This window comes from Micromys minutus, assembly GCF_963924665.1.
Source record: "Micromys minutus genome assembly, chromosome: 32".
NCBI classification, from domain to species: domain Eukaryota; kingdom Metazoa; phylum Chordata; class Mammalia; order Rodentia; family Muridae; genus Micromys; species Micromys minutus.
This window is the reverse complement of record NC_137967.1, coordinates 5,968,276-5,982,548: the sequence shown is the minus strand read 5'-3', so window position 1 is coordinate 5,982,548 and position 14,273 is coordinate 5,968,276. Positions and strand designations below refer to the sequence as shown.

Genomic DNA, 14,273 nt, shown 5'->3' with positions numbered 1-14,273 from the left:
TGAGGTGATGGCAGGTCCTGGAGCTCAGAGGAGTGCATGCTGCCCCTCCACCAGCTCCGGACGTGTCCCACACACAGTGGGGATGGAGAGGTAAAGATTCAAGGGTCAGGGATTTCGGAGTGAATAGAGCTGGAGAGTTCAAGATTACAAAGTACAGAATTTCAGTCTCCAGGCTTGCTTTGCAATACCCACTTCAGCCTCTCAACCCAGGCCCCGCCCACCCTGCCCACCCCCCATCCCGGAGCTATCATGTGGCCCCTAGTGGCTACCATCGCTTGCCTGACCTTGGCCTTGTCCGGAGGTGAGTACTCAGACACATGGGTGGAGGCAGGGAAACCACTCAAGTCAGTGGTGGGAAGGGTCAGATCACGGGGAGGGGGCGTGGGACCCGCTCCGCCCCACGCCCACTCGAGGCCAGGGAGGACACCCAGATAGCTTCCTGCTAGTCCGTGTGTGACCTGATTTCCCAGCTGGAGTCAGCCCACCAATACCAATGCCTTCACCTCTGATCCCAGAGCTGTCCTAGTTCCGAAGCCCCAAGTCTCCTTGTGGACTCTTTTGGCTCTTTGCAGCCTTCCCATTCCCCTAACCAAACACACACACACATACACGCACACACACACACATACACGCACACACACACACACACACACACACATACACACACACACGCACACACATTCACGCACACACATGCACGCACCCCCCAGGCTTCCCTGAGAGCAGGAACCTCACAAGTGCACTGAGTTCAAATGTTAACAAACGCTACTATGAGCAAAGCCGAAGGTCCTTGCTTCTACAATTGTTTTCTTCTGCCACACTGATTGCTCTGAATAAAAGGAGGGACTTGCCTATTGTGAGACAGAAGGGAACCCGAAAGTCGTGGATTTTTATTTTCTTTGGCTTTGATGTTTGCTTTTGGAGACAGTGTCTCCTGCAGACCAGGATGACTTCAAACTCACTCTCTAGCTGAGAATGGCCTTGAATTCCTAATCCTCCTGCCTCTACCTTCCCAGCCTTAAGGGATGACAAGTGTGTGCTACCAGGCTGTTTTATGGGGTGCCTGGGATAGAACCCAGGGCTGTGTGTGTGCTAGGCACACACCAGCTGAGCTACAAGCCTGGCTCCTTTCTCTGCCTTCCCATACACGCTCTCTAGAAACCCCAGGTATGCATGCATTTTCAGCTTACTCTACCAGGGACAAGCACTAGGAGCTGTGAGCACTCTGTCCGCAGGATCCGCGGGAAATCTGAGGGAGCTGTGCAGACATTATTGAAGCAACTATCCGAATAATTAGTTAATAATTAATTGCCATTGTGAGGTAAGGGGGAGTTCATCAGGAGCCTAGATATGTAATGGACGCTTCAGGAAGGCCTCCCCAGGGGTTTTGTTCTGACTTAAAGGAGGAGGGTCCACAGCACCTTCACCCTGCACCAGTCTTTGCTGGGAGATGGGGTGGTTGCACACTGTTTTGGTGCCACACCTAGGATTTACACCCTTGCCCCTCCTGGTGCCTCACCCTGGCCCAGGAGCCCCACATGCTGTGTCTTGTGGAACCCTCCAGAGCCTGATGAGGTAGGTGTGCTATAATTACTTCCAGGACTCAGGGACAGAAGGATCCTGCCCCAAAGACACTGCCACACCTGAGCCAGGGTACTAATCCAGTTGTCCGCCCGGTCCACCGTGCCTTGCACCAGCAGGCTGACTGCATTACTTCTGACCTAAAGGGCTTTGAAAATCCAGCGCTTTTGGTTATTTTTCCTGATGTTCTCTATTTACATTAGTTAGTTAGTTTTGTGTGTGTGTGTGTGTGTGTGTGTGTGTGTGTGTGTGTGTGTGAAGTTTAGGGGTATAGTGCTTTTCTAGTGCATTTGAGATAAGGCCTTAGGGTCAATCCCTGGTACTGTAAATATTGTACTATATCCTTAGTACACTAATGTCTAAGTGTATGATTAATGTATATATTAATATACTATATATATTAATATATATAATGCATATGATTATATAATGTCTGTGTTTACATATATGTATATACACATAAAGCAAAGCGATCTGCTTATTTGTTGGACCACCTCAAAGTGGGGATACGAGTTCCTTTTAATTTCCCTCCTTTCTTCCTTTCCTCCTCTCTTCTCCACTTTCTTGCAGTACTGAGAATCAATTGCAGAGGGAGCCACAAGAACTAAGGAAGTCCGTATGTCTGGCCTGCATTCCCAGGCCCCCTCTTTATTTTTCATTTTGAGATAGACTCTCATTAAGTCTCTGGGGCCAGCCTTGAGCTTCTGCACCGTAGGCAGGTCTCAAATTCAGAATCTTCCTGTGTTTGTTTTTCAAGGAGCTTGGCTAACAAGGCTGTGCCACCAAGCTTGGCTTAATTGGCCCCCCCCCTTTGGCTTCCGTAAAATTACCACTAGAGATGGTGGAACCCCCAAAGCTCAGGTACCTGGACAAGGATTTGCTTTCTTCTGGTTCTAGAGGGAACTTGGTAGGAGTGAGGGTCTTAGTCTGATTAGCATCCTCACAAGTCTTTTACAGCATAGGTACACCATAGCTCAGCTTCTGATTTTGCTGTTTACTTATTCATTTCTTTTCATTTTTTGAGACAGGATCTCAAGTAGGTAGCCCAGGCTTGCTCCAAACTTGCCCTGTAGCCAAGGATGATCTTGAGTTCCTCAACCTTCTGTCTTTACCTCTTAATGTCACCTTTGTCTCATTTTTGGTTCCACCAAAATGACCCTTTATTCCTGCCCTTAACTCTTAAAACCATGTGGCCCATCCCAGCATATGTGGAGGATGACAGACCTCCCTTGTAGCTAAGCATTTGCAGGACGCTCAGGATGTTGGGTCAAAGGCAGTGCCTTAGTGGGTCTCACAGCTCCCTGATGCTTGATGAACACCCTTAGCTGATACAGAAGGACAAACTAAGCATTGAAAATAATAGGAAGAAGAAGAAGAAGAAGAGGAAGAGGAAGAGGAAGAGAAGAAGAGGAAGAGGAAGAGAAGAAGAAGAAAGAAGAAGAAGAAGGAAGAAGGAAGAAGGAGAAGAAGAAGAAGAAGAAAGAAGAAGAAGAATAAGGAAGAAGAAGAAGAAGAAGAAGAAGAAGAAGAAGAAGAAGAAGAAGAAGAAGAAGGAAGAAGAAGAAGAAGAAGAAGAAGAAGAAGAAGAAGAAGAAGAAGAAGAAGAAGAAGAAGAAGAAGAAGAAGAAGAAACCCAAAGAACCATCCTTGTCAGTGCTGAGCTCATGGAGGCTTTCTTTCCCCTTGGCAGTATTCCCTGAGAAATAAGGTACAGTAGCTGTTTATACAGCATTTGGCTTTTATTGGCTATTATAAATCATCAGGAATGATTTAATGGGATAGAAAGATGTGTGGAGGTTCTATGTAAACACAAGGATGCTTTATGTAAAGGGTTTGAACATTCCTGGGCTGTCATATCTGCAGGGCCCTAGAACCAGTTCTCCACAGATACCAAGGGAGGACTGTGCTTTTTCTACTTGGCAGCTAGGGAGGCTGAGGCTGGTAATTTGCATGGTAACAAACTATCCCACTCAGGCATAGATGCTTGGCCCCTCCGCCCACAGCTGTCTCCACTGTTGCCTCACTTAGGCTAGCTTTGAGGAGTGAGATCTGAACCGTGTGGTTCACATGGCTGCTGTCAGTGGAGCTTGTGGTAAGGGTGAAAGGAGAGGGAAGAGAGAGGGAAAGGAAGAGAGGGGAGCAGAGAGAAAGAGGAGAGAGAGGCCTTTGGAGAAAAGGGGGAAAAGAGGAAGGAAGTGAAGGGGAAAGAAGAGGGGAGTAGATGGGAAGATAAGGATGAGGAGGAGAACAGGGAATAATAACCAAGCATCTGAAGAGATGGATAGCTGTCGCTTTGATGAGCATCCTTACAGAACATGTCCTGTTGGTGCCTGAGATCCAGGAGAGGAAGCCTTAGACCGGGGTCCAGGAGGCTTTGCTGATGACGAGATATAAGGACTTAGATCTCACAGGGGGAAAGAACCCCATCATTTGTCTTCTGAACTCTCCCCTCCATACATCAGCTCAAATATCCTCGGTCTGCACCACATCCTTATCTCTAACCATGTGGGTAAATGAATATTCGAGACATGGTTGGCATCCCCAAGGAACGGAGATTTGGATTTTATTTTAATTGACTTCAAGGCCTATGTGTCGCTAGAATTGACCCCATGGAAACATATAGGTATATGTCTGGCATAAAGAAGAAGTTCTAAGTAGAAGGGAACAGTGTAGCTTAAATTTTTCAAAACCTACTCTTACTATGGGTTCTTAAATGCTCTAACCTCCCATCGTACCCACCACCCACCAGAGGTAGTGGAAAAGAAAGGTTATTAGGATATGGGGGAAGTGGACCTGTTTAGAAATGGATCTTTGGAGCAAATCTAATCTGCGTTGCCAGGAAAGCAGCCGTTCGATCCACAGAAATCAGCAGGAGCAGCTCGATCCACTCACAAACACGTCACGGATACACCGGCAGTCCAGTTCAATAGTGTTGGGGTAGCAAACATGAGTCAGCAGCAGTGGCATGACCCAGCAGAAACATCCAGCCCTGGGCTGAATCAGCACTCGCCAACAGGAGCCATTAGGACCAGCTGGGATGCCCGAATTTCTTTGTCTCAATGAATCGAAGATCAGCAAAGACGAAGACTCGAGACCAGTGAAGCTATGCATAGCTAGCTATGCAAGCAAGCCCCTGTCACCGGCTTTTTATACTTCCTCCAGACCTTATGTGTCCTCCCTGGGTTTTGCCTTACCACATGTCCTGGCTCAGTGTGTGAGTCTGTCTTAGCAAAATGCCACATGGGTCTGTGCCAGTTGACATCACTCTGCCCATTGGCCCAAGTCTGAAGAAGTGGTAAGAAGCCACCAGAACACCTCTAGAAGTTTTTTTTTTTTTTTTTTTTTTTTTGGTGCATTTCTCTCCATGGAGTCATGACAAGAAGAGCTCAGCGATGCAATGTAAGGCGAACCAAGACATGCATGTTGTTCCTGCAGAGTCCTTCATCACATGTCCTCTCATGTGCTTGCTGTAGCAGAACATCCTTTCACCCGTGTCTGCTTCGGCGAAACGTTCCTTCATTCAACAGAACGGATTTTCCCATAGAAACCTTAAGTTTCCGTTTCAGAACAAAGCACAAAGCAAGTACAAAGAGATTCCAGTACATTGGGAGAACAGTTGCATGAGGTCAGAACGGAGCGGGCCAAGAGAAGATTGGTGGGGATTTGGACAAAGAAGCTTCCAAGTGACACAGGCTCTCTCTCTCTCTCTCTCTCTCTCTCTCTCTCTCTCTCTCTCTCTCTCTCTGTGTGTGTGTGTGTGTGTGTGTGTGTGTGTGTGTCTAGGCCAGAGGTCAACATCCAGCGTCTTTATCATTCTCCACCTTATTTTCTAAGGCAATCCCTCCAGCTGAACCTGGGGCTCTCCAATTCATCTGGACTGGCTGCCATCGAACACCAGGGGTCCTCCTGCCTTCCCCCTGCCCCTCCCCCACCCCAGTCTGAGATTTCAGGTTTTGGACTTTGTCCTAGATTTTTTTACCTTGGTACTGACAGAGAGGAGGTGGTCCAACTTAGATGCAGCAAGCAGTTTATCAACTTAGCCCTCTCCTCGGCACTGTTCAATCTGATTTAGGGGAAGTCAAGAAGTGGGACAATATGGCCCGTCATTCCTTGTTTGAAGATTCCTTAAACTAAACTGGAAAGACTGGATCCAAAAAACAAACAAACAAACAAACAAACAAACAAAACCCAGAAACATTTAGGATGATCTCAGCAGAATTTGGTTCAAGATGATGGCAGGGAGTTGGCAAAAATTGGATATTGGAGGGCTGGAGAGACAGCTTGGTGGCTAAGAACACTGGCTGCTCTCGCAGAGGACCTAGGTTTGGTTCCCAGCAAACATGGTGGTTTACAACCATCTATAACTCCAGTTCCAGGGAGTCTGGTGCTCTTTTCTGACCCCCTTAAGCATCAGGCATGAACATGGTGCACACACATGCATGCAAGCAAAACACACATGTAAAAACAATTAAATCCTAAACATTTTCAGCTGGGTATCTAGGAGACAAGCTCACAAGACTGTTGCAAATGATCAAGGGAGAAGGAGAAGCCAGGGTTGATGTCCAGGTTTGGGGTGAACATCAAGCTGAGAAGGCCCCAAAAGAACAGTGGGTGAGAAAGATCAATTTGCAGACAAAAACATCAAGGTGTGTGTTATTCAGATGGATAGCAACTGAGCTTCTAACTGCAAAGATTAGGAATGGAAATACGAATTTGGGCATGGCTGCCTGTGGGTGGTCTGTAGAGATAGGAAACTACCCAGAAAATTGTGTTGAAACAGTGGATGGATGTGTAGTGGTTGAGTGGATACATTGGTGAGGTATGAATATGTGGATGACTAGGTGAGTGAACGGATTTGTGGTTGGGAGGATGGATAGATGGGTAGGCTTGTAAATGTACATATGTATGTGTGTATGCATGCATCTATGTGTCTATGTATGTATGCATGTGTGAAGCCAAATGGGCCAAGAAGAAAGAGGTAGGGATTTGGTCTTCATCTATCATTCTTCACCTTATGAATACCCAAGTGGATGGATAGATGGAAGTGGGTGTGTGAGTGGGTAGGTAAAAAGATGGAAAGATGGTTGGGTGGGTAGGTGGGATGGATATACATGGATGGATGCGTAGATAGATGAACATGTGAACCAATTGGCTATGGATTAGTGGGTGCGTGGATGGTATTGAGGACTATATGGATATATGGATGTCTGGATGGATGGATGAATGGATAGGTACGTGAATGGATACATAGATAGATGAGTAGATGGATGAATATGTAAACCAGTTGGCTGGTGGATAGGTAGATTGGTGGTTGGGTGGGTAGATGAATAGATGGGAAGACTGATGTCTATATGAATGCATGGATGGATGGATGGATGGATGGATGGATGGATGGATGGATGGATGGGTGAATGGATGGATAAATACATGGGCAGGTGGATGTGTGAATGGATGAATACATACATACATAGGTGGGTGGGTAGATGGATGGATACTTACATACACAGGTGGGTGGGTAGATGGATGGATACTTACATACACAGGTGGGTGGGTAGATGGATGGATACTTACATACACAGGTGGGTGGGTAGATAGATGGATACTTACATATACAGGTGGGTGGGTAGATGGATGGATACTTACATACACAGGTGGGTGGGTAGATGGATGGACATGTGGATGAATGAGTGTGTGCGCATATTGGTGGATAGATAGGTGGGTGGGTGGGTAGATGAATGAATGGGTGGGTAGGTGTATATATGGATGGTAAATTGATGGACAGATGGGTGGGTGGATAGCTGGGAGGATGGGTAAGTGAGTGGATAGATAGGTAGATGGCTTGATAGGTGGATGAAGTAGTGAACGAGGAGTTGGATGCTTTCTAGGTAAATAAATAAACCAATTCTTTGCAGCTCAGGACAACGTAGATGGAGAGAGAGCGAACCTCTGCTTACTTCTTGGCAATCTGCTCATTCCATAAGCTCTCCTCTCGGTGCCACTGGACAGTTCAGCACTTCTATACTCCAGCGAGATATCTACATGACCCATCCCCACTGGATCGAATATGGCAATTTAGAGGCCAGCAAATGAATCCCCAGTCTTCGGTGATCCAAAACAATAATCTGGCCCTCTTCCCAAATCCAGAACTATAACTGTGGCCTTTTCTTCTCCCTTAGCCCAGATTCTCTAAAAGTTTCTTGTGTTTGACAGGAATCTCCCGGGACTACCCCAAGATTCTCAATGGTACCAACGGGACCAGTGGCTTTCTCCCAGGTGGTTACACCTGCCTTCCCCACTCTCAGCCCTGGCAGGCTGCTCTGCTGGTCCGTGGGCGACTTCTCTGTGGAGGGGTTCTGGTTCACCCCAAATGGATACTTACAGCAGCTCACTGCAGGAAAGAGTATGTGGGACGTTGAGTTTGGGGTGGGGAAGAGGCTGGGACCGGAATGGGGATAGAGGTGGGCTCATCTTCTGTCTCTTACACCCACCACTTCCTGCACCCACAGTGGGTACACAGTTCATCTGGGCAAGCATGCCCTGGGGCGTGTGGAGAAAGGCGAGCAGGCGATGGAGGTGGTGCGCTCTATCCCCCATCCTGAATACCAGGTCAGCCCCACCCACCTGAACCACGACCATGACATCATGCTTCTGGAGCTGAAGTCTCCAGTCCAGCTCAGCAGCCACGTTCGCACGCTGCAACTCTCCGCCGACGACTGCCTGCCCACTGGCACCTGCTGTCGTGTTTCTGGCTGGGGTACCACCACCAGCCCCCAGGGTGAGTGCTTCCATGGTCTGCTGGAGTCCTCACAGATGCCCGAGGAAACAGGGATAAGCAGAAGTCAGACAAGGATTCTTTCATTCCATTTTTGGTTTTGTATTGTGTACTGCTATTGTATCATGTTAGTATTGGTTGTGTGTGTGTGTGTGTGTGTGTGTGTGTGTGTGTGTGTGCCAGAGGGAAGGCGCATATGCCAAATCGGTCCGAAGAGAGGTCAGAAAACAAACTACAGGATTCCTATCCTTTCCTCCCACCACTGGGGTTCTGGGAATCAAGTTCAGGTCCCCAGACTTGGCTGCAAGCACTGTTACTTTCTGAGTCATCTTGCTAGCCCCAGGCTCACTATATAAATGAAGGGATGTATCTCCTTAATCACAAATATATGAATATATAAAATATATAATGGGTATATGATGGGGGTATTACTATGTAGCCCCGACTGACCTGTCCTGAACTAATAGAGATCCACCTGCCTTTGTCTCCCAAATACTGGAAATATATATATATATATGTATATATATGTATATATATATATACATATATATATGTAAATTTAAATTCCCTGTGTGTTGGGTTGTGCATGTAAGTGCAGAGTCCTCAGAGGCCAGAAGGGGGCACCTGACTCCCTAGAACTGTAGTCACAGGCAGTTGTGAGCTGCCTGCCATGGGTACTGAGAATCAAACTCTGGTCCCCTGGAAGAGAAGCCATTACTCTTAATCACTGAACCATCTGTCCTGTCTCAGAATAAGTGAGTATATAATGAGGTGGGCCTGGTCACCCGGGAGACAGAGTCTGTAAGATCATAAGTTCAGGGGCAGCCTGAGCTGCAGAGAAGTTAGTCTGAGCTTCATGGAGAGATCTGTCTCAATTCTTTTAAAAAGTGAAATAGGGCTGGCCCGCAGGTTCAGTGGGCAAAGGTGCTAGCCACCAAGACTGAACTGACAACCTGGTTCAGTCCCCAGGATCCGAATGATGGGAGGAGAGAACCGACTCTTCCCCTGACCGCCTCACACCGATTTTGGCACACATACGCATGCACACAAAATATTTTAAAAAGTAAATAAATGTAAAAGGGCTGGGAATGTAGCGTGCCAGTAGGGAATGGGTCCTAAATATCTGCCAGCTTTAACTTCAGTCCTTAACACCAAAAAATAAAACTTAAGTGGAAATGTGTACCATGTAATATCTAACACGTTACTCCACACTTGCTATAAGAAATATATTTATGATCTGCATATTTGTAACATGTGTAACGCATTAGTGAGTCTATCTCCTGGAGGTGGGTGAACTATAGAAAGTATACTATTTGGGTGTTTTGTACATATGGCTAGCATACAGCATAATGTTTATCAGGAAGCATTCTCCACAGCAATCCCTCGCTCCCTCCCATCTCTTCTGTGTTCTTCCCCTTCACACTCCTCTTCCCACCACTGGAACCCCTCTCACTTCTGGTTCTCTCCTCCCCCAGCCCCCAGCCTTTCCATTTTGCACACATGTGTGCATGCGAGTGTGTACATGTTTGCTTGTATTCATAAGGAGTCTCAGGGTTGATGTTGGGAATCATCCTTGGTCCTTCTTCCACTGAAGCAGGGTCTCTCTACCGAGCTCTCCATCATGGCTCGGACTGCTAACCAGCTTGCGCCGGAAACACCGGCAGGCCACGGTGCCCACTCCGAGCATTTACATAGTTCTGTGGATCTGACCTCTGACCTCACATTGGCAAGGAAAGCACTTTCATTACAGAGCTGCCTCCCCAGTTCCCACCTTCAGGTCTCTCATTTCTCCCCATCCCCTTTCCCTCTGTTCCAGCCCTCTCACCCACACGTCCCCTTTATCCCCATCTGTTCCCACGTTGGTTCATATTTTCTTTTCTCCTCACTACTTCCTGCCTCATCTTTGTCTGCCATCTTACTCATCCTGCCTCAGTCTCCTGCCCACTCTGACTCTAACACTCAGGACACGCCTCCTCAGATGGTCTCTCTCCTCCCCAGTGAATTACCCCAAAACCCTGCAGTGCGCCAACATTGAACTGCGCTCAGATGAGGAGTGCCGGCAGGTGTACCCTGGGAAGATCACAGCCAACATGATCTGTGCCGGTACCAAAGAAGGGGGAAAGGACTCCTGTGAGGTGAGACTTGGAGAATGTTCAGGGCATGTAGTCCATCCATCTGACCCTCCCTCTCCCTGACCCTCCCTCTCTCTGACCCTCCCTCTCCCTGACCCTCCCTCTCTCTGACCCTCCCTCTCCTTGAGCCTCCCTCTCCCTGACCCTCCCTCTCTCTGACCCTCCCTCTCTCTGACCCTCCCTCTCTCTGATCCTCCCTCTCTCTGACCCTCTCTGACCCTCTCTCTCCCTGACCCTCCCTCTCCCTGACCCTCCCTCTCCCTGGTCCTCCCTCTCTCTGACCCTCCCTCTCCCTGGTCCTCCCTCTCATTGACCCTCCCTCTCCCTGACCCTCCCTCTCCCTGGTCCTCCCTCTCTCTGACCCTCCCTCTCCCTGGTCCTCCCTCTCATTGACCCTCCCTCTCTCTGATCCTCCCTCTCCCTGACCCTCCCTCTCTCTAACCCTCCCTCTCTCTGACCTTCCCTCTCTCTGACCCTTCCTCTCTCTGACCCTCTCTGACCCTCTCTCTCCCTGACCCTCCCTCTCCCTGACACTCCCTCTCCCTGGTCCTCCCTCTCATTGACCCTCCCTCTCCCTGACCCTCCCTCTCCCTGGTCCTCCCTCTCTCTGACCCTCTCTGACCCTGACAGTCCCGCTCAGGGATCCTCCAACTCCCCTGACCTCTCTCTCCCTGATCTTTTCTCTTACCCTCCCTCTCTTCAACCCTCCCTGTTCCCGACCTTCCATCACTCCAAATCATCCCTGACTCTTCACCCCTCTGATTATCTATCTCCCTCTATTTGTTAGGATCTCTGTTGCTGGTGAAGAGACACCATGACCCCAGAAACTCTTATAAAAGAGGCTGGCTTACAGTTTCAGAGGTTTAGTCCCTTATATTCACTGTGAAAATGTGGTGTGCAGGCAGACATGGTGCTGGAGGAGGGGCTGCAGGCAGCAAGAAGAGTCAACTACTGGAACTTGAGCTCTGAGACCTCTAAGCCCATCCCCCAACAAGGCCACACCTCCACTGGTGTCACTCCCTAGGTGGGCCTAGGGTGACCATTTTCATTCAAACCACAACAAACCACTTTCTAACCCCCCATAGGCTTGTAGCCACATCATAATGCAAAATGCATTTCATCCAACCTCAAAAGTCCCCACAATCTCAATCTTGTTTAAAAGTCCAAGGTTTAAAATCTTTTGTGAGATTCGTGTAGTCTCTTGACTGTAATCCCTTGTAAAGTCAAAATGAAAAAGCAGATCATGTACTTCCAACATGTAATGACACAGGATATGCATTACAACTTTAAAAGGGAACATAGTGCAGAAATACCAGACCAAACCAAGATGGAAAACCAGAGCAAACTCCAGACTCTGCCTCTCCACGTCTTATGTCAAAGCACCGTTCAGATCTCCAACTCCTTTCAGCTCCATTGACTGCAACACACTTGCTTCTCTTGGGCTGGTTCCGCTTCCTGCTGGCAGCTTTCCTCAGTGGGTATCTGAGGCAGTCCTGACAACTCCAAAATCTTACGGCTTCTCTAGGCCTCTACTCGGGGACGCCCCTGACACATGTCTGGCCTCAGCAGCTGTCTTTAGTCATAGTGAATGATTCCATAAGTTCTTTCTTGTATTCTTGACTTTAAAGCCAGAACCACCTGGCTGAAGCTGCCAAGTTCTGCTGCTTGTCTGAGCTGGAACTTGGCCCCTTGTTCAATTACATCTTCAACAGTTTTCTGTTTTCAGTGGCTTCCTTTACTGCCTAAGCTTGGCTGTCCTAGAACTCGTTCTGTAGACCAGGTGGGCCTTGAACCCAGAGATGTCCAGTCTTTGCCTCTGGAGTGCTGGGATTAAAGGCGTGCACCACTGTGCCTGGACCTAAGATGTTCTTTAATTCCTTTTCGAAAGCTGGAAGTTTAGCTGGGTAGGGCCTTGCCCTGAGGTCACAGCTGTCTCTATTCCATCCGCATCAGGCTTTTCCTTATTCTGCGTATCTCCTTGGACACAGGACTTAGCTCCATTCCATTTCCTGATGGCCCTTTTCTCCTTGAATTATTCATTTTGTAACTTCCCTTGTTCAGCCTGCATCTTTTCATTATAGATCTGTATCATGATGCCCACCAATAACCGCATTCCATAATACATACTTGGCTGATTTGTAATCTTTCCTACAAGTGCAATTAATCCCAAAGTCTTCAATTTAGCCTCGAGCAGGTTTTTCTGTTTGTTTGTTTTGTTTTGTTTTATGGACAAGGGCAGAAAGCAGCCATATTCTTCACAAAAATTTCACAATGTCTCTGAGCCACATATTAACAATCTTTTTCTCTGAGCCAGGCCCCTAGAGTTCAAATTACCCTCAGCACCACTGTCTTCCATGTTTCTAATAGGGTAGCCCATTGAGCCTCATTTAAAGTGTTTAACTGCTTTTCTAATCTAAAGTTCCAAAGTATTCTTCCAAACAAAAACATGGTACAGCCTGTCACAGCAACACCCCACTCCTGGTACTAACTTCTGTCTTAGTTAAGGTTTCTATTGCTGTGAAGAGACACTATGACCACAGCAACCCCTGTAAAGAAAAAATATTTGATTGGGGCAGGCGGTTACAACTTAAAGGTTTAGTCCATGGTGGGAAAATGGCAGCCTGCAGGCAGACATGGTGCTGGAGAAGGAGCTGAGAGTTCTACATCTTGATCCATAGATAGAAGAAGAACGCCATGCTAGGCCTAGCTTGAGCATTTCAAACCTAAAAGTCTACTGCCACAGTGACACACTTCCTCCAACAAGGCCACACTTCCTAAAAGTGCCACGACCTACAGAGTAATGGGAGCCATTTTTATTCCAGCTACCATACTTCCCACCTCCCTGACTCTCCACATCTGTTACTCCCCATCTTTCCCTTCCCTCCCCACATTGCCCCATCTCTACCTTCTAGTCAGCCTTATCAACAGTCCTTTCTCTCTCCAACCCAGGGTGATTCCGGAGGCCCACTGATTTGCAATGGAAAACTCTACGGCATCATCTCATGGGGGGATTTTCCGTGTGGACAGCCCAACCGACCAGGCGTTTACACACGAGTCTCAAAGTACCTGCGCTGGATCTGGGAGACTATCAGAAACACTCCTGACCAGAGACGGACAAAGGGCACACAATAAAGCTCTGTTCATTTGCCTGCCTCCCTCCCCTACTGTGCCTCTCTCGCTGTGTTCTTCTCCCTTCTCTGTTGCCTCTGCCCTAAGTGTCCCTTTGGAACAACAGGCTCATATTCACAGTGACATTCCCTCCACCAAGCCATGGAACACCCCCAGTAACTTGAGTACTCCAACCCAAACGCCATCCAAGTCCACAGCTACATCTTCCTCATCACCATCAACTGGCGTTGATAGCTGCATATCCCAATTCGGTTGGTGCCACCTAGCTCCATCACGAACTCACCTCAGTAGCAATCCGTAGATGGACCTGCCCTGACAGGTTCTTGGAACCCACAAACCACTTACCCCTTGACGATGTACTTTTATATTCAAGAAGGTTCTAGACTCATGTGATATTTCATTCTGGAAGTCTTTCTAGTCCAGAATCTTCTGCCCCAACAGCGTCCTATGTACTTCAAGGTGACTTGCCACAGGTAGTCTACACCCTCCGCATAGCTCATCCCCACTCTGATATCCTGACTCAAACTACAACCCACATCCTATAAGACCCAGCCCTTGCCAACTCTGCTTCTCTCTGAGTTGCCACCAATATGGATCAATAGCTCTCTGGTCCCTATAGTTACAGAACCCAAAGGGCTTTCCTCCTAGATTTAATCACC

The 14,273-nt window shown here is 47.9% G+C and overlaps 1 protein-coding gene across 1 annotated transcript; it reads left to right on the top strand.

The window, feature by feature from the left end:
• Positions 1-249: 249 nt before the first annotated feature.
• KLK13 (kallikrein related peptidase 13) lies at positions 250-13,617 on the top strand (the record flags this gene model as incomplete). The annotated part of the gene is made up of 5 exons (XM_080908733.1): positions 250-301; positions 7,792-7,981; positions 8,088-8,356; positions 10,352-10,488; positions 13,435-13,617. The coding sequence occupies 5 exons, from the start codon at positions 250-252 to the stop codon at positions 13,615-13,617; spliced, it is 831 nt and encodes a 276-aa protein (XP_080764859.1).
• Between the last annotated feature and the right edge of the window lie 656 nt (positions 13,618-14,273).